At 29.0% G+C, this 21033-nt stretch overlaps 1 protein-coding gene across 1 annotated transcript in view; it reads right to left on the minus strand.

Moving 5' to 3' along the window:
• Positions 1-21033, minus strand: part of Gel (Gelsolin) — an 86388-nt gene that overhangs the window by 39278 nt on the left and 26077 nt on the right. Inside the window, exon 3 of the mRNA XM_065515813.1 lies at positions 6898-7081. Coding sequence (XP_065371885.1) covers positions 6898-7081 — 184 coding nt within the window. The remainder of the gene's footprint in view (positions 1-6897; positions 7082-21033) is intronic.

Below are 21033 nucleotides of genomic sequence, written 5' to 3' on the forward strand. Positions count from 1 at the left end.
CAGTAAATTGAGATGTTACTATTAGAATCGTACCTTCGGTTGAAAAAAAACTAAAATTGATATTTTATTTTTGGTAACTTGTTTAAAAACAAATTTCACGTTTGCGTTTATAGGAATCTTCCACTTAAAATAGCACCAAGAACATTTGATCGCATAAATAAGGCAAACAACAAGAATAAGAAAAACAAGTAAGAGTACTATATTCGGACGTGAGCGTGTTTTACACAGACAGATAGACAGACGGACAGACAGACGGACATGGCTCAATCGTCTTAGAATTTCATAAGGATCAATAATATATATACTTTGTTGGGTCTCAGATGAATATTTCTCAATGTTACACACGGAATGACAAACTTATATATACCCTCATTCACCACTTATGGTGGTGGAGGGTATAAAAACTTTTTTACTTTCAAAAAGTACCGTTAAGTTGTCTCTCATTGAAAAAGTTAAATTTTGCTTTTGGATGAGAACAACAAAAATATAACAAAAATACAGAAACAAAAAATAAGTGCGTTTATAGGAATATGCACCAGTGTATATATATTTATATTTTTAATTTAATCATTCCAAAAATTTAAATCGCGAGTTTTTCCAAATTAAAAATAAAATAAAAATTTGAGAGTCCAAATGACAATTGGTCGATTCGCAACGTCTCCTACATTTCATATTGTCACAATGTCATAATTTATAACGAATCGGCGGCTCGGCTTAACCGACTCTTAGGTGTTCGGCGCAGATATCTGCTGGTTGATTGCGATAATATAATAAACATAGCATACAGATTAGTATTATTATAGGAAATTTTTTGCTTTCAAATCATTGTGAATTATTAGAACATTATGACAATATGACATGATAGGAGACGTTGCAACGCGTTGTGAATCGATCTTGAACGGTATTATGTATTCATAAGCTGAGGAAAATACGTTTGGACATTCCATGACGACAATGACTCCACACACAACTCTAGACTAAAATATAACCGAGACCACACTATATTTAAGTTGGGAATCTACTTCATATAACCAGTTACCTTACCAGCTTTGAATCATTTCCCTTGCCTCTAGAAATAAAACAGCTAAAATCAATCCTTTGGTACTCTTAACTATACAACTTTTCAATTTAATTTTAGTACAATTTGTAATTTTTGTAACCCTACTCTGTTGTAGGTCTATCCAGTATGCAAGTATTTATCCATTGTTTGTTTGTATATATGAACAAATATGTATGTATCTTATTTATTTAATACCATCATCATATCCTTGTTGTTTATTATAAAATCCGCATGAAAGTGTTTTTAATTTTATACTGTTAATATTTTAAATAAGCTTATGATTATTTTTTACTCCATTTTTTAGGTTTTTCTCCGATATTTTTCCTCATGGCTGCTGTTTTTCATTTACATTCGTTCACTGGCTGCAGTTTTTTAAATAATTAATACTTAATTTTGTGTTTTTTTCCTTACTGTTGATTTTATTTCTGTGTGTTTTTTATTTTTTTAAATTTCGCTTTATTTTATTTTCTGTTTGTGGACATAAACTTAAGGATGTGGAAATAATTTTTTAAAATATCATCGTTAAATGAAAAATGCTTTAAATGTGCAGGGGAGAAAAATGTGACTTTAAATGAGAATGAGTAGTAAAAATTTAAAGACAGTTATTGTTTCGAATTAAAAGTTATCTATCAACCAAAAGTCTATTAAGATAATTGACTGCATTGGTGTGGTGTTAAAAAAGCAAATCATTATTAGTTCTGTAACGATTTTAATGAGTACCACTTCAGATTCTTTCTCCTAACCTCTAGAACCGATTTTGTGGAACAATTGTTTTATTGTAGGTATAAATATTTACTTGAAATTTATTCATGAATTTATTGTATACCCACCCATGTGACAAAAAAAATATTTTTCTGATATAGCGGTTATATGGGCAGTAGGGTCAATTATGAGGTTAGGGTTTATATAAAACTTGTTTATGTCCAATTTCATCACGATATTAATTATTATAAGACAATTATGAATGTCATTTTCTGAGAGGGGTCTTGTATGCGGATTGAGACAAATGTTGCCCGATTTTCGCCATACAACTAATTTGAACAAAATTTTTTCAAGATTGCCGCATAATCAAACAGTCATTTGTATGGGGGCTAGGCGAAATCATGGACTGATATTGCCCATTTTCAGTATCAAACAAACCTTATGAACAGAGAGTGAAGAAAATCTCAGCCACCTAGCTTCTTTCGTTTGCGCTCTATCGTGTTTTCAACAGACAGACAGACAGACGAACGGAAATAGCTAAATCGTCTTAGAATTTCATAAGGATTCAGAATATACATATATACTTTTGAAATATGGTTGAGTATTTATTTGGCATTAAATAAAATAAAAACTTCCAACAATTTAATTAACAATTAAACCGTATGTTTATGGTCTAAGAATAAATTGTAGATAAAAGCGTCACTGAGAGACAAAAAACCTTATTAAAAACCTAAGCCCCATTTCTTAATCTCTGGCTATAATTTTACGTAACGATATACTTCCAATCAAAAAAGTTACACATACGAGTGTTGTTTTTGCTTTCACATAGTTTTTTTTACTAATACATTACCACCACTTAGTTTTTTCACAACTGAGTTAGGTCAGGAGAGTTTCCGCTCTATGTATATTTTCTATATTCTTTCAATTCATATAACTTTTGTATGAGAACTGTCAGTATATCGTCACTATAAAAAAAAAACAGAGATTGAGACAATGGGGCTAAGTCTTGCAACAACAAAATTCAAGTCTGATATATGGGGGATTTCATGTCAAGTGAACCAACTTTTGATATCGATGTCTTTCGATCAAGACATACAATTTTTGTGTTAAAACATTTATTTTGATAGGTATCCCACTCGCATACCACTAAGCGACCAAATAGGTCTTAAAAAAAAAACATAAGCTTTCTTTGCCCATTTTGAAAAAAAGTTCGATTTTGCAAAAAAAAAAAAGTCAAAAATTGTATGTCTTGAGTTTAAAAATATTTATATTGATAGATATCCCACTCGCATCCCACTAAGCGACCAAAAACCTCTTAAAGGAAAGGACATAAGCTTTCTTTTGAGCAAAAAAAAAATTAAAAAATGCCCATTTTGAAAAAATGCCGCATCCCACTAAGCAATCAAAAGGGTCTTCAAGAAAAATATCTAAGCCATCTTTTGAGCAAAAAAAAAAATTAAACAAGAAAGAGTGCTATATTCGGCTGTGCCGAATCTTATATACCCTTCACCAAATTATACTTCAAAATTTTAAATATTTTTAGCTAAACAAAATTTATATTTTTTCCAGTTGTTTTTTTAATTTTTTGGAAAAAAAAATTTTTTTATTGTTATTTTAAATTTTTTTTTAAATTTAAATTTAATTTTTTTTTTTAAATTTTAAATTTTTTTTTTGTTTTTTAAATTTTTTTTTTTGTAAAAAAAAAATTCGGGTTAAAAAATATTTTTTCCGATTTTGATCCATTGTAGGTCCAACTTACTATGGTCTTATATACGTCGTTGCAAATGTCTTTGAAATATCTATCATTAGATATCCATATTATCTATATTAATGTCTTAGTAATCCAGATATACAGTGGTGGCCAGGAATTTAAGACAAAAATTGTTTGCTAAATTCCATGTAATTTTCAATTATTTTTTCAAATATTTCCACAAATATGTATGCTAGGGGACTGTCTTAACACACAAGTGTGTTTTATTCGACTGTGTCAATTCATACATATTCACCATGAACACATAAAATTTTTCTACAACTTGACCAATTTTTTTTTTTTAAATAAACATATTACATTTATATCATTATAATTTTATTATTATAAAATATTCGGACCAAATTTCGTATTTTTAGTTCCATTAGTTTCGGTCATATCATGTTATTAACAGCGGAAGTTCGCTGAGGTGGGTCAACGTATTTCCACATATCTTTGTCCATATATGTTTTACCGATTTTTCCAAACATTTTTCAGAAACTAGAAACATTAATAATAAATTTTATACCCTTAGAGGTCCTTTTATTTTGGCTCTATCGCACTTAAAATTCAGTTGATGAAAAAAATTCAAGTATTTGTCTTAAATTGGTGGCCACCACTGTAGGTCAAAAATCGAGGTTGTCCTGGTTTTTCCTCATATCTCAGCCATTTGTGGACCGATTTTGCTGATTTTAAATAGCACACTTCTCGAAAGCATGTCTGACAGAATTATTGAAGATTTGGATCACGAAGATATCTGGGGTCTTCAGAAAATTGATTTCAACAGACAGACAGACGGACATGGCTTAATCGACTCCGCTATGTATAAGGATCCAGAATATATATACTTTATAGGGTCGGAAATGAAAAATGTAGAAATTACAAACGGAATGACAAACTTATATATACCCTTCTCACGAAGATGAAGGGTATAAAAAAGGGGTCCATTTTGAAAAAGAAGTCAACAAAGATTTTAATTTTGCAAAAAAAATATGTATGTCACAAAACATTTATCTTGATAGATATACAACTCGCATCTAGAGATGCTAATTGGGACTGATTTTTGAAAATCCCGGGGTTCGGGATTTGGTAAAGAATCCCGGAATCCCGACCCGGGGTTTCGGGATTTTCGGGAAATCTAAAATCCCGAAAATTATAAGAAAGAAACGTACATAACTATGTACAGTGCCGGACTTAAATATTCACACAGCATACAGATTTATCTTAAATCTTCCATATTTTTTTAAACGAAGGCCACAACTTGCGTACGGGTTTCAAAAAAATATTTATTTACGTATAACTTATTGAAATATATGGAAAAACTAAACATAAGTTGGCACATTTCAGAAAAAAAAATTTAACTAACGTTTCGAAGTTCGATTTTAAGTGGACAAAAATATTCACACAGTTTCTAATTTTTAATAGGAAAATAGTTTTTTTTTAATAGTTCAATATTTTGTGGAGTAGCCTATCTTTTTAATGACTTATTTTAATCGTCTTGGCAATTTTTGGTGACGTCAGCTCCAATATTTTGCCATTCTTTTAACAGGACTTCTTTAAGTTGAGTCTTACTAATAATATGGTGCTTTCCTACACGTTCGGCAAATTTATTCCACAGATTTTCTATGGGATTCATGTCAGGTGATTGCGGAGGAGTCGGGAGAATGTGGGGAACATGATGCACTATTCATATTCGGACGTCATGGGCTGTGTGTTTGGGGTCATTGTACTGTTGATAACAGAAATATTCCCAAGCTTTAATTTTAGAGCGCATTGTAGTAGGTTTTCTTTTAAAATATTAAGGTACACTGTTTTGTCCATTGAACCGTCGATGAAAACTAAGTTTCCTACACCAGCTACAGCCATACAACCCCACAACATGACTCCTTTTCCTCCATGTTTGACAGTGTTTACTACATTGTACTTTTCCAATTCAGTGTTTGGCCTTCTCCAAACTGTTACCCTGCTGTCCGATTATGTGTATTTACAATAGAAAGAAATTTTTTTATTTAGCAATTAATTTTTATTAGACAAAATACTTGCATGAGTAATCGTATAGCAGAAATGCATTCTACAGAAAATTCTAAGAAATTTTCCCCAAGAAACCATAGGTCTAAAATCAAATCCTATCTTGCGATTTCATCTTTTATCCAATGATATTTCATTATTTATTTTTTTTAATAGTTTTTTAATTCGATAAAAGACGAAATTCGCAAGATAGGATTTGATTTTAGACATATAGTTTCTTGAGGAAACATTCTTAGAATTTTCCGTAGATTGCGTTTCTGCTATACGATTTTTTACTTTTTGATCGTACATACAAATCGACACAGCCTAATGTACATACTGGTAACAGTACCTTATCTTTTAGCTTTTTAGCAATCGAAATATTTTAATTTTGTTCGAGCTCCTCATCTGAGATAAAATCTATTTCATTTGAATTTAAATTGAGTTTTGTTAGGCAACTTACAATAAAGGGTGAAGAATTGATTTTCAAGAGACCCATTCAAGGAAAACCAAAAATACCGTTTTCCTTTATTAACTATATTGTAGCAGGAGTTGAGCTTAACAACTTTGCTGGACATCACTTTGTGATATTCGGGCATGTAGAATGTCAAAATGCATGAAAAAGGCACACAAAAATGACAATTTCCCATATTTATTTATGAAAAACGGGATTTGGAAAATCCCGAAAAACCCGGGATTGAAAATGAAAAAATCCCGGGCTTCGGGATTCAGAAAATCCCGAAAACCCCGGGATTTTCGGGAACGGGATTCCCCGTTTAGCATCTCTACTTGCATCCCACTTAGTGAAAATATCTAAGCTTTCTTTTGAGATAGTCAAAAAGTTTTTGAATTCGGAAAAAAAATATTAAAAAATTTTTATTTTTAATTTTTTTTTCGAAAGATTGAAGAAATAGCTATCTAAAATATTTGAGACACATTTTGCTAAGAACAATAGGTAATACTTAAGTTACATACACCTGCTTGGCCAAAATGTAAAATTTTTACCCACTCTAACTCAGAGAGTTCTCGACCGTACTAAACTTGGTGCGAATTTTATCACAATCGGAAGACATCGATTTCAAAAGTTCAAAAGGTTCACTTGACAACATATAACAAACTCACATTCAATTTATATTTGTTTTACTGTCAGTATAACTATTAGTTAACAAATAACCAGACTTCGTGTTAATGGGGGTAAGAGTGTTAGTATTTTTGTTTATAGTTTACTATTTGAATTAAAAAACATCAAAATATTAAGTAGTATTGAGTCAATACTTAAAAAGTATTGAGAAATGTCGAGTATTTAAAAGTATCAATATTTTACAATACTTGCTGACAGTACAAAACTTGTATATTTGAAATATTTTCTCTCATAACTTACCTCAACTCTCCAGATTTCTAAACCTGGTGCACGGCCGGCATTTGCGAAGGCTGGATGCATAGTTCTTCTACCCGCTGATTTACTGCCTGGGTTTTGTAATTGATTTGTTTGAGTAGGAAAAGCTGGACGATTTTGTATGGTACCGGCTGAACTTAAAGTTGCCAATAGTAGAACAACAAAACAGCTGTTATAGTTGTAGACAAAGTGTCGTCACGCACCCAAATACACCAAAAATAGAATGATTCATACAATGCCAAAGTTTTTATTTGTGGTTTGTTTGTGTTTGAAAAGATAAAAGAAATAACAAAAATTAAATAATTTTTACTTGTATGTTAAATAAATGCAAAATAAATAAATAAAACACATGTGCTAAATATGGCTGTTTATATTTACGTATTTTTTGGAAGGCTTGTTAATTTACTTTTAATATATTTAAAAGGTAAAGTTATAATATAAACTAGTGTCTGCTTTAAGTGTCACAATAAAACTGATGTTAAATAAGTATTTTTATTTTTTCTATACGAGTATTGATTTTTTCCGCGGTAGTCATAAATTTTAGTAATAAAAAAACTGTTGTTATAAATAAGAACGTCATAGATTTTGTAAATAAAAAGACGATAATCATATGTATAATAAAACAAATAAAAGAATCAAATTTACAGTTAATAACAAAAGTTTTAATACATTTATGATTTGACATAATTGTCTGTCTTGAGTAACAAAATATTTATTTTGAAAGATATCCCACTGTCATCCTACTAAGCGACCAAAAAAGTCTTCAAGGAAAAGACCATAGCTTTCTTTTTAGAAAAAAAGTTTAAAAAAAGGTGATAGATATTCCAATCGCATCCCACTAAGCGACCAAAAACCTCGTAAAGGAATGGACCAAGGCGTTCTTTTGAGAAAAAAAAAATTTAAAAAAGGCCCCATTGTTTTTTTAATATTAATTTATTTTCTTCTTTTTATTTCTTGAATATTTCGAATTTTCGAACAGATTTTAAAAAGCTTATATTCTGAAACTACATTGAAAATACTTTAAAATTCGTGAAATTTGCTTTAAATAAAACTACAAATATTTTTTTAGGAATCCTCATGATTTAGAGATTATATTAACAGTTTTTAAAAATTTGGGAACATAAGTTCGAATTTTTTAACAAATTTCAGCCATTCGGGTTACGAGAACTGTTTGAAAATTTAATTCCAAATTTAGACCTAAAAAAACATACGAACAAAGATATAAATAAACAAACATTGCAAGTTAAATAAAATCTTGAAAAAACGTTTATGAGTTTATTTTTGTTTTAAATAAAACCTCAACCACATTCAAATATACTACTAATATTAGATTAGGCATTATACAAATATTGTAAAAAGTAAAAATACTGCAATTTCTCATTAAAATAAGAAAAGAAAAAAAACTAAAATTGATATAATCTTAATTAAAATATATGTATAAACTATTTACCAGTAAATTGTATAGTTCATTCATAAATTCAAACAATTTTCAAAGACTTTTTAATGAGTCTACTACAAGTTTATAAACAAATGGCACTCATTTTTCTAATATTCTGTTTATTTATTTCACCAAAAGCCAAAAGGAATTTTTTTATATATATTAAGTTGTTTATATATATTAACAAACCATTAAGTACTTTATCTGTTTATCTTATAAATTGTGAAATACTAATGATTCTATAGACACCACATCAACAAAAAAAAAATTAAAAATAAAACAACAAATTTGCTAAGTAAAACCGAATAAACAATTTTGAAAGTAAATACGAAAATAAATTACAATCATATATTTTGTTCTTATTATATATACAATTGAGTAATACTGAGTTTGTTTTCCAAACATACTTTAAATAAATTATGATGTTTTTTCACTAATTATGTAGAATTTTGCGAAATTTTATAAAGAACAAGGATTCAAAGGAATGAATTCTTTATTTAAATATTTCTTTAATTACACTGTATGACATCCCAAAACGGCGACGCACATTGGGTTGAATCGCATCCAAAGTGACGCTTCTTAACTCAGGCAATAAAGTTAGATTTTTTCTATATATTTTTTTTTAAAGATTATGCCTTATTAAGTAAAAAAAATAGAAAAACTTTTAAATAAAAAATTTTATAAAAAAATGTTCACATAAGAAAAAATTTTCAAGTCCATTGAAAAAAAATTTAAAACTGATGTCTTCCGATCGGGACGAAATTTGCACCAAAGATAGTCCTATCGGATAGTAATTTAGACACAACAAGATCGGTCATGAACTCTCTGAGTTAGAGGAGCTTGACACTTTGACCAAATAGGAGTTTTTCTCATCCCGAGTTACCTCACTTTGAGGCATTGAGGCTTCGGCGCGTATTATTGATATACCTCCAAATTTAAAACTTAAACTTAGCTACACCTCCTCTATAGCCATGGGTAATTTTTATTAAAATCGGACAATACGTTTAGAATTTACAGATTTATTTCCATTTTTTTTTTCATTTATTTCCAATTTTTCATTTCCGCCACAGTGCAGCTCGAGTCTTTTAATAAAATCTTAATTTAAAGAAAGGCGCGCAAAAATGCGCAACATTTTTTTGTTAAAATAAAAGCCTAAATGTTGTAGCTTTTTTTATTATATAGTTTAAAAACAAACAACTACAAACATATTTAGTTATTATCCATCAAAAATTAAAAATACTCTAAATTTGGAACATTTAGAAGAAAAAAAATAAAAATACTTTTCCAAAAACAATCTAAATAAAAGATTCTTATTCATATACCCAAATATCTGAAGTTGATGGTTCCATTATAAAAAGTTAGCATTTAAATGTTTTAAACAAAAAAAAAATTATTTTACTTATGTTTAATTTCCATTTTTATTAATTTATCTAAAAATACGAAAAAATTTTCCACTTTGACAGAATACTGCAGAAAAAGTATGCAACCTAGAATAACGATTTTAGCTATTAGTGATGTAGAATTATGTTTACTTTTACCCGGTACCAAATTTAATAAATAAATATTAATTCTAAAAAATCAATTAAGCGCCACAGTGGCTCATTTTCGTTTTTCATCGGCCAAAACTCTGTAACTTTTGAACCGATAGAGATATTTTAGAAATTTTTTTCTTGGTGGACAGATAACTTCTTGAATTTATCTGTTTTATCTGTAATTTCATTAAAATCGGTTCAGCAGTTGTTGCGCAATTTAAGGTTAAAGTTGAACTTTTAATATTTGTATAGCATTTAGTATGAAAATGCTAATTTTTTGTTTTTTGAATCAGCTATACTTATTAAAAAGTTATCAGCAGATAAAAACAAGTAAGGAAGTATGTTCGGCCAAGCTCGACTATATAATACCCTACACTATAATTTATTTTCGTGAATGATTTTCGGAAGAGGGCATTATTTGGGAGCTATGACTAATTATGGACCTATCGCCATGAAATTAGGTCGTGTGATTTATGTCTATATGAATGTTATTTCTGTTGAGTTTTATGTTTATACCAACATTTTTAAGAGATTTATGCTCGTTAAAGTGATTTTCGGAAGGGGGTCTTATATGGGAGCTATGACTAATAATGGACCGATCATCATAAAATTAGGTGACATTAATTTGGAGCAAAATTTGTGTAGATATATATATAAATTAACCATTTACGACCGATAAAGTATAATTTCGGGAGAACATTTGTATGGGTGCTAGGTGAAATAGTGGACCGATTTCAGTAATTTTCAATAGACTTCGTTCTCGGACTGAAAAAAATTTATGTACCAAATTTTATCGCAATATCTTCAAAATTGCGACTTGTACTTTGCGCCAGTCATATGAACAAGTAAAATAAAAATAGAACAAAAATTTGGGAGTAATTTCATTCAAATGAAAAAAGTGTTCAACAAACAGGTCAACAAGTATATATAGGCTTAAAGAGGACACTTTAAACTTTCTCCTGGTAGTAAAATTTGTTTAACCCCTTTTGACCCTAAGCACTTTTATTCCACTGAAATTCAAATTTGGCTAAAATATAGTACCTGAGAAAAAAATAATAACACATCAGGTATAAACGGTACAGTGACAAATCATATCAGCTCTTAAAGACTATTGTCTTACGAACATAACAAAAGAAAAATCATCAAATTATCTATAATAGTTTGCGAGTAATGATAATTTACTTCTGATCAAATTTACAAAAATCACATTTTTATAAAATGACATAAAATATTTGACTTTAACAGCATGCCACACAATTGACAATATTTTTATATAATTTTTTGGCTACCTTATTTTCAATGTATTTACTATTGAATGGCATTAAAATTTTTGAAATCGGAGTTAACAAAAAGTTGGACTTTTGGCCGATGAAATTGAGATATGAGCCACCGTGCGACGGTTCTGTCCACCGACAGTTTCGCAGGGTTAGGTTTATTAATCGAGATATATCGATTTGAATATAGTAAGTATTGTATAGGGATAATTGTATTTTAGCTTTTTCATGTATTTTGACCATCTAAATGTGCGAATATCACAAAGTGATGTTTAGCAAAGTTGTTAGGCTCAATGCCGGCTGCAATATAGTCAGCAAAGAAATTTGATTTTCCTTTAGTAGGACCCTGGAAATCAGTTTTTCATACCTGTTTTCGTAAGTTATCTTACAAAACTCAATTAAAATTATGTCATACTTTACCCGGAAAAAAATATAGTTGTACATGTTTATCATAACCATTTCAACTAGTTTACAAGTATTTTTTTAACAATATTATGGTTACCATTATTATGTATACGATTGCGGTAACCATAATATGTTTAAGTTACCATTCACATGATTGTAACTATCATCTTCTTCATTAATCATCTTCTTCATCTATCTATCGGTCTGTGGTCGGAGGAGCGTGGCAAAATCAATTATTTACATTATACCGCTAATGCCATCTATATATGTATATAAAAAACGGATGGACCGATTCAGAATAGCCCAACGGGTAACACTGTACAGTTAGATTTTTAATGTTCGGTCTGTGAACGGAGGGGTGTGTAAAAATCCAATTTTTACATTATACTGCTAATGCCCTATCTATCTATATCTATATATATAAAAATTAAATGGTCCATGTATGTAATGTCATCACGTGAGAACGGCTGGAGCGATTTGGCTGATTTTTTTTTATTCGATTCTAAATTTTCAGGAGATGGTTTGGAAAGAAAAAAAATTCAAAAAATCCGGGTAAAACTCGGAAATTCTTTTTTTTTGTGAGTCCATTCAACTGTAATAAAAAAGCTCCCTAAAGTATGCAGTACAAATTTATATATTTTATTTGCAAATAAATAAGAACAGGCTGGTGTGCGTGGGTTGGAGAAACTTGAAGAACTAACATTAGTAAATGCTACCGGGCGAAGCCGGGGCGGTGCGATCAACTAGTATTTCATAAAAATGGATGTGTGTATGTATGTTCCGTATGGACTCAAAAATGACTGGACCGATTTTGATGAAATTTTCACGGAATCTTCAGAAAAGCCTTTTGGGTAACAGTGTAAAGTCAGATTTTTGATTTTCGTTTGGAACCAGCCGAAATTCATTGGAACCAGCCGAAATGCCACTACATGTATTAACATTGAAGGTTCACCGACTTTGTCCGACAAAGGTATTTTAAAATAGAGATCGAGATGCAATACAAAACAGATGTTTTCTAAAGGCCACCAACGCGGACCGGGTTCAGCTAGTTCTAGATAGAATTTCTTGTAGCCTTCTGTAGTAAAATATTTGAAAATTCTTTGCTCTAATCTTACAATCAGTTCCTTAAATCCTCTGCACTAAAGAACTAAAAAAAGAAAAATTCAATACGAGTATCAATAGAAAATTATGCATAGGTATGTAATGAAGCATCAAATATAATAAATAATTGACTATTTATTCAAAATAATGTAAAGAATCAAGCTACACCTTTTGTAGATGTGGTTGTTCTCGTTCTTGTTGTAGTTATTTGTTCATTTGTTTGTTATTTGTTGTATACAAAACTCATACAATTTATTGCAGTTAATTAGTGTATCTAATGAGTTTAGAGGAAATACTTTTCAATGAAATGAACAAAAACAAACACATACATAAATACGTATGAAAATTAGGTTGGACCCATTTGTATGGAGAAGAATTTAGGTGTCGATGTTCCCAACTAAAATGAAATTTTATTTCATGTTAAGATAGCATTTCTCAAAATGTTTGGTGAGCTGGATCAAAATTAAAAAAAAAAAAACCTTTTTATGATTATTTTCAAATGGAAATATTGCCGTATCTCAATTCTCCAGCAAGTATAAAAATGTTCCAAGTTTTAATTTTTGCCAAACTCACTGAGATGTCTTTTTCCGTTTTTTTTCGATATTCGATCTAGTTTGAATTTTTTGAAATTTCTTTTCTTTTTGATCTTAGGTTAGCTATATCGAGCCCTTAGCGCCAAATTATCGTAAGCGACATTTTCTAATTTTTTTTTATTGCAAACATTAAAATTTTATGGACCGACTGATGTTTTAGTGGTCTTAGAATATCAAAGTCAATGTTTACATTTTACAGTATAGAAAAAAGGAGGGAAATAAATCTGTAACTTTTAAATGGTTAATTGGTTTGAATGAAATTTCACATGCGCAAAGAAGAAGTGTTATCGAGTTTAAGTTTAGAACGTGGACCTCATGGGCCCATCAGGGGCGCGACCAAGGGTCCTCAAAATAGGACACCTCGGGTATGTTACATTTTTAAAACGATCCTATTTCTTCGTTTGCGTCGATTTGTGCTATCAATTATCTCTTATAGCTTAGGAGATATTCGCATTTGAAAATTAAATTTTCAACATTTTTACCCACCCTACTCCAGTTTTTTCTTTATTGAACTAACAACATATGTATGTGTCGAATAGAAAAAGAATTGTTTAAAAATAATGACTAAGTCCAAAGATATATGCATTTGAATTTAAAAAATGTTCACAATTTTTTTGGAAAAAATAACTTTTTTTCTTTTTAAGTTATCGCAAACAATTTCTAAGAGGATGTATAAGGAAATTATACTTTCTGAAAGCTAAGATTTCATAAAATATTTTCAATGAAAAAAAATTTAAAAATTATTGTTACCGAGGGGACCAGGTACATTAAAAAAAAACACCTATTTTTTATGTAAAATTAAACTTTAGGGCAAAAATTCTCAAATCGCATATTCGATATCAAAATATAGTAACCGATTTTAGGTGGCCCAATATGTTTCTAATTATTTTGTAAAGGGTTCCGAAAACCCCTACCCTGGTATGGATATTATAGCCAAAAAAACTAAAAATTACCATTTTTGGAATTTTTCAACACTTTTTTGGGAATTGCGGGATTGCTGATTATAAATTTCAAAATTCGTTTTTATTTTTCCATTTTAAATAGAAAAATCTACATAACTGTGAAATTTCATTAAAATCTATTCATAAATAAAAATTTAGTTTCAATTCGAAAAATTTGTACCTATGCAAAAATTCAATAAAAAACATTTTTTGTCATATTTTTCAATAAAGTATTCCATGAATTTTTAATTGTCAAAAGTTATAAATATTTTTGAAAAATAGACAAATAGCCTGAACGAAATTATATTAAATCGCATCACATTTTTAATTCTATGCATAAATTTCAAAATAATCAAAAAAACCTACTCCTGTAAAATTTGTAGTTTGTCGCTTACGATAATTTGGCTCTAAGGGCTCGATATGTTCAAGACAAAGTACATACATCGAAATAAAGATAATTTAATAAGCTTTCCACTGGTATATAACACTTTATAATTTCATTAGGTTATAAAATACCACACTAAAAATGTTATTTGTCATACTTTTTTGCGATAAACTTTTTTAACATTTTTATTTACATTTGCGTTGTCGTTCAAATAAAAATTATTCGAGTAATCGAGAAAAAAATATTTCTTATTCGAATGAATAAAAATTTTCAGTTTTCAATTTAAAAAACAGAAAGTATAGTCGGTCAAGCCCGACCGAGAAGATGATTAAAAAAAGGTTTTCTTTTAATATTTATATGGGAGCTATGACTAATTATGGACCAATCACCATAAAATTTATTTTTGTTGGGGCCACCCTAATGTACATAGTTACACAAACATTTTCTAATTCATACAGAAATCGATGTGGCATACAACCATCTTTGTTGATGAATGCTGCTTGAACGAGTATTTATAAACTGTTTCATGTTTATTATGACTTTTGTTGTGTTGTTAGCTTTGGTTCTGGTCGGGGTGTTGACGGCATAATTTGATTTTCTTTTAAGGCGTAGAGCGGAGTTTTCTTACTTGCATTCAATGCAAAAAATTAATAATAATAATAATTGTTGATTAAGTTGTTTTTCTTAGCATTTTGTTCTTTTTTGTTATAAAGGTTCAAACATTAGTGGAAACATTAACAAAGATGTTCATTAACTATTGTTGAAATAATATGTAATTAAGCTATATTTTATAATAAAGTTTTACTGGATTTCATGTTTATTGCAGCTACAGACGAATGTATGCATATTTTTATTAGCTTTTATTTTTTATTTGTTAAAAAACGGTTTAAAGAAGTTATTAATCGATATATTATTATGATAATCATTCATACTTTACTTGCAAATTCACAATGGTGAGATTATGGATGCCAAACGGAACTGGATTTTTTAATCCCGCCATTCGGGATTTTATAAATGCAAAATATTTTTTGTTTGACATTAAAAACTTATATTCGAATTATAAGTTCAATTTGAGCTTATTTCACTAAAGCATTAATTCGGAATTAAAAAATGTCAGACATTAATTACATAAATGCTTTCCCAACATATAATTCAAAGGCTTTTAGTTAAATAGAATTCATTCATAATGGAATTATTAATTATAACAGAATTCATTCAATCTGTGAATGATTCCATTTTGTTAATTTAAATAAATTTTAATATTTTTTCTTCATTCAGTTTTGTTTTTGTTTTAATTTTAATCATTTACAAAATTAATTGAAGAAAAATTTAAGCATTCAATACATTTTTAAAGCTATTTTACAATGGATTTGAATTCAAGAAAATTTAAATCATTGAGGGAGGATCCATGTGACAGCAGTCGGATTTACCATCTCCGATTTTAATGAAATTTACCGCAGACATAATATATCCAATATGTTCCTCATATCAGTGACTTTTTCAATGGAAACTCATTCTGATGTAAAAATATTGCGATTTGAAAAATGAAAAATTTTTTAAAATTCTCTAATATTACATACACATAAGTGCCCATAACATTGAAACTACTAATAAATTTTATTAATATCGAAGATGTCAAATCCGAAAATAGCAGTTTTCTGTCCGTTTTGATATGGATTCTCCGTTGAATAACTAATTCTATAACGAATCAATTCTCAAAGAAATGAATTTTACTTTAAAATGGAGATTAAGTTCTGTGTAAGCCTTGGGTGCAAAATGTCTGTAAACATTTAAGACATTTTGAAAGCGACAAACGTAGTCATTTAAAGTATGGCGTACCTATGATTTGAACAGAACAGAAAAACCACATCGATGACTGATATTTTTGTGTTGTTAAAAAAGCAACATCAATCAGATTTGTCGGACACAGGGATGGTGAAAGTTTTTTCGGATGAACTTGCCAGCGATTGAAAAGTCACTTAGTTCAAGAGAACTAAGCATCTAGACCATTGGTAGGCGTTCATATTGTTGAGATTACGAACATTTTCGTGAATTTACACGTACACAACCCGAAAGTAAACAAAACACACAGCAAGAGCGTAAAAAATACAAATAACTCATTTAGTTGCAAACAATTGAGCGTAAAAATACAAATATTTCATTATGTTGCTTGATGTTGTTGCGGATTTTTTATTTTTAACCTATACATGCACACAAACCGCAATTTCTCTTTTTGCGCTTCCCTGATCTAGACCATTGTTAACCAAACACTCCCATCAATAGATTTGCTTCGTGTTCTAGTGTTACGATATGTGTACACTCAACCAAATTTCTTATGAAAATATCCCTGGCAATACTTGTAAAATAACTCATGTTCGTTTTTTAATTTCGGTTTCACATGTGCCCGCGGGCGTACTGCTGGAGACCAATGATCTAGACTCAAAGATAGAAATCTCTTAACTCAAGGTACGAAAGAAAGTCTTATTTTATCGCGGTCGCTAAAAATAACTTCTTCCATTTTTTAGCTCCGAAAATAATGTAGTATTTTGTAATGCCATTGTTGGACTTTTAACGAAATGTGGGTCTGATGAATGAAGATTGTTTATGAACAGCTCACAGCATGCAGCTGTGACTATTGCTCATTTTACGAAATTAAAGGAGTATCGAAACGTGGATCTTGTTTAAAAAAAAAAACATAAGTTCTAGATTAAGAACGACTGGCTTCTGAGAGAAAGTCATGACTGTTTTGCCTCCACTACTAGGGTATTCAATTAATCGGGCTTCTCGTTTAATCGGTTAATCGAGCAAATAATTAATCGAGGTTTAGATTTATTCGGTTAATATCGGTTAATTTTAAATTATTCGATTAACCGAATAATTTCTATTTTAATTTTAAATTGAAAATACAACAACGAATTTTGTGTACAAAAACATAAAAAATGGCAAATAAGGTATTTGAGATCATTTATGTAAACATATCGCCTATTTGCTGCAACAACGTCTTAACTCAAAATCCGTGTTTTTTGAACTGAGTAATAGAAAATATGCGCCGTTCTATAATCTTTCATATAGTTTTATCAGTTTTCAAAAAAGTCAATTATTTTTTGTGTGAGTGTTATTTTGTTGTAAACATCAAAATTAAAATTCATGTTATCTCGTATATTTGATAAACAAAAAGTTTGGGTTAAATACAGATTAGAAAGATATTAACATCTACTATTTATATTTCTGAAATCGCATGATTTGTTGAAAATTTATTTTGAGAAATAGTAAAATGTCATAAAACATTCAAAGACGTTTTTCTCGAAACGACTTTTTTTGAATTATGACGTTGTTGCAGCAAATGAGCGATGATTGAGTTTTTTATAATTTAAACGATTTTTTTCTTTAGATTTAATAAAACTTTTCTTGGAAAAAAAAACTCTCTCGCTGGTTGTATATGTTTCAGAAATCAAAAGCATGATAAAGAATATTCCTTTTTGGATTGTTTTAGATTTTGATTAATTTAATAATTTCGTTTATTTATGATAAAAGACTCATTTCAAAAAAAAGTTTTGTCTATACAAAGTTTCAAAGAAATGTAAATTAAATATGCCAGTTGTTGTACATACTCACTAATCATGTTTATTGGATGTTCAAAAAATATCTAATTTTAATTTGAAATTTGTATTTGAATTGAAAGGCAAAAATAAATACAAAAAATTGTTTAAAGTACAAAAAAAAGGAATTTCGGTTAATCGGTTAATCGACACAAATTAATCGGTTTATTTGTTATTTGAAAATCGGCAATTTTAAATTATTCGAACAGTTAACCATCCAAAATTAATCGGTTAATCGATTGAATACCCTGTCCACTACAAATCAAATTGGGAATTATGTAAGAGTGTGTGAAGGCATTATATAAAACTGGTTTATATTTTGTCTTTCTTTCAAGAAAGTGTCCAGCTTTGAGTACAGAAGAACTAACAGTTGGCATTTTTTAATGACCCACAAATAAGACTTTTAATGGAATACAACGGCTTCCAAAACTTTTGTTGCCATTGTTAACAAATTTTGGATGTAACATAAGCATAAAATTACACTATCCGCACAGTAATCTGAAAATCTTGGATCGTATAGCGAAGAACAAGGAGAACATTTCCATCAAGATTTAAAAGTGATGGAAGAATATACCAAGATCACTGGGCAGATTACTGTTGGAGTATCAAACGAGAGCGTCCTAAGTAGACAATTTAAAATTAGAAGCGTCTAACCTGTAAAATAATTTAATAAAATGTTGAAAAATTATTTATTTACATTTTTATACTTTTTCGAAAACTTGTTAGAATTGAAAAATAAGTATAGAATATACTTAAAATCAGTTTAAGTTTTGGCGACACTAAATTCATTGAAGATCTGTGTTGTCTTTCAACATTTCAGAACTAACTAAAAAGGCTACAATTAGGAACATGAACCAAATACTAAACTAAACTTCCTGATGTTTCAAAAATAAACAATTTACTTTAAATGTACTTATTCTTGAAATGCATATAGTATTTTTTAAAATTATTTACTATAAAAATAGACCACAATCAAACAAAGGACAAATATCAAATGATTCAAATACCATAAAAATACAATTGTATATTCATTGCGGTTTAAGTTTTTTTTTATAGTTTTCTATATAAAAATATGCAGAATGCATAAAAATAAACCAACCTTGAAATAAAATGTATTAACTATGTGAAGAAACACTAATTTTGTATTTGAATTTAAAGGCGGCTTGTCAAATACTTAAAGTAAAACACTATTTTTTAAATTACAGTTTTGACAACCATTGTATCTAATACAATATCATTATATCAAATTACATTTGCAAGCTATTTTTTTTTTTACAAATATGGTTAGAATATTAAACAAATAAAACCTTTGAATCATTAAGACTAAAAAAGGCAACAATTATAAATAAAAAATGTGTTGTTTTCAAACTCCAACAACAAAACAATCTCTTATATTTATTCTATGAGTCAGAATAGGAGATACCAGATTTCAAGATAATGATCGACAGGAAAATTTTAAGATAAAATTGTGATAATTTAGTAACAAATGACAATTAACCAATTAATGATAAAATATATAAACAATAGTGTTTATAAAAAACCGACATTTTTAAAAATCGGTTTGTCGGTTAACCGAAAATTGGCGTTTTTAAAGAAACCGGTTTTTCGGTTAACCGACATTGAAAGGAATTATTTTAAAAGTTTAAACAATACACGGTTTTAACATTTGTAGTTTTTAGTAGTCAGGAATGGTTAAAATATAATAACTATAAATATGCAAAAGTGCTAAGTCCAAAATTATTATCTCAGTTTAATATAATTGAGTATAAATATGTATGTTACTAAATATATAATACTAGTTTAATTATTGATTTATTTATTAAATTTCAACCAAACAATTTATTATCACCTCGACTTTCTGATTTGAAACAGAAAATGTTCCAAGTTCCAAAAAAGGACCTATAAGATGCAAACGCACTTATTCTTAACTGTGATTATTTGTAATAATAAGTAATAAAACTGCATTAACATATTTCAAAAATATTTAAAATCAAAGATTTTAGAACGTTTTTCTTATTTTACTCGTTCTAAAATCGGAAATAAATTTTAATCAAATTTTGTTTTAACCCTCTAATGCCCAAACATACCTAAGGCACACTTCGTAAAAATGCCAATAAATGCAAATATAACTGATTTTGCATTTCAAAAACTCGTGTAACAGTTGCTAAAACAATGCACTTAAATTATTTTAAAAATCTTTCAAAGTTTTTGAAATTAAATATCATTTATATTTGCATTTACTGGCATTTTTGAGATGAGTGCCATGCTTGGGCATTAGAGGGTTAAAACCGAATTTGATTGAGGCATGTTTAAGCATTAGAGGGTTAAACATGCAAAATAATATCGGTAGCTTTCTCTTTAAAATGCTATATTTTCTTCCCAAATTTAGATACAAACTTAGACTTCTAATATACTAAAATCACTTAGTGTCTCCTAGCGGCTCTTCTTTTTCTAGTGAATACAAAATTATTCAAGGGAGACATTGTAAACTTTCCATTCCCTTTGACACAACCTAGCAGACAATGTTGAAGACAATCAAATTCAGTGAATGATCTGCCGATTCTTACTAATATCAGTAAATACAGTATAATATCAGTATATCAGAAATAACTGAAATTGGTACAGTTTTCAGCTCAAATACTTTCTATAATACTTAGACAATTAAAACAAAATCTTCAATATGAGTATTTCAAAATAGTTAATAAACTACAATGCGCCGATCGCCAAATATATACTAACAACTTGGAAAGTCAATAAAAATGATTTTAAGTAGTTTCGTTAGTTTCATACGTTTGAAGCTCCGATAACGTTGCAGTGGGGAAAAATTGGTCACATGGAAACGACATGGAAATT

Source organism: Calliphora vicina, chromosome 1 (genome assembly GCF_958450345.1).
Source record: "Calliphora vicina chromosome 1, idCalVici1.1, whole genome shotgun sequence".
Lineage (NCBI taxonomy): Eukaryota > Metazoa > Arthropoda > Insecta > Diptera > Calliphoridae > Calliphora > Calliphora vicina.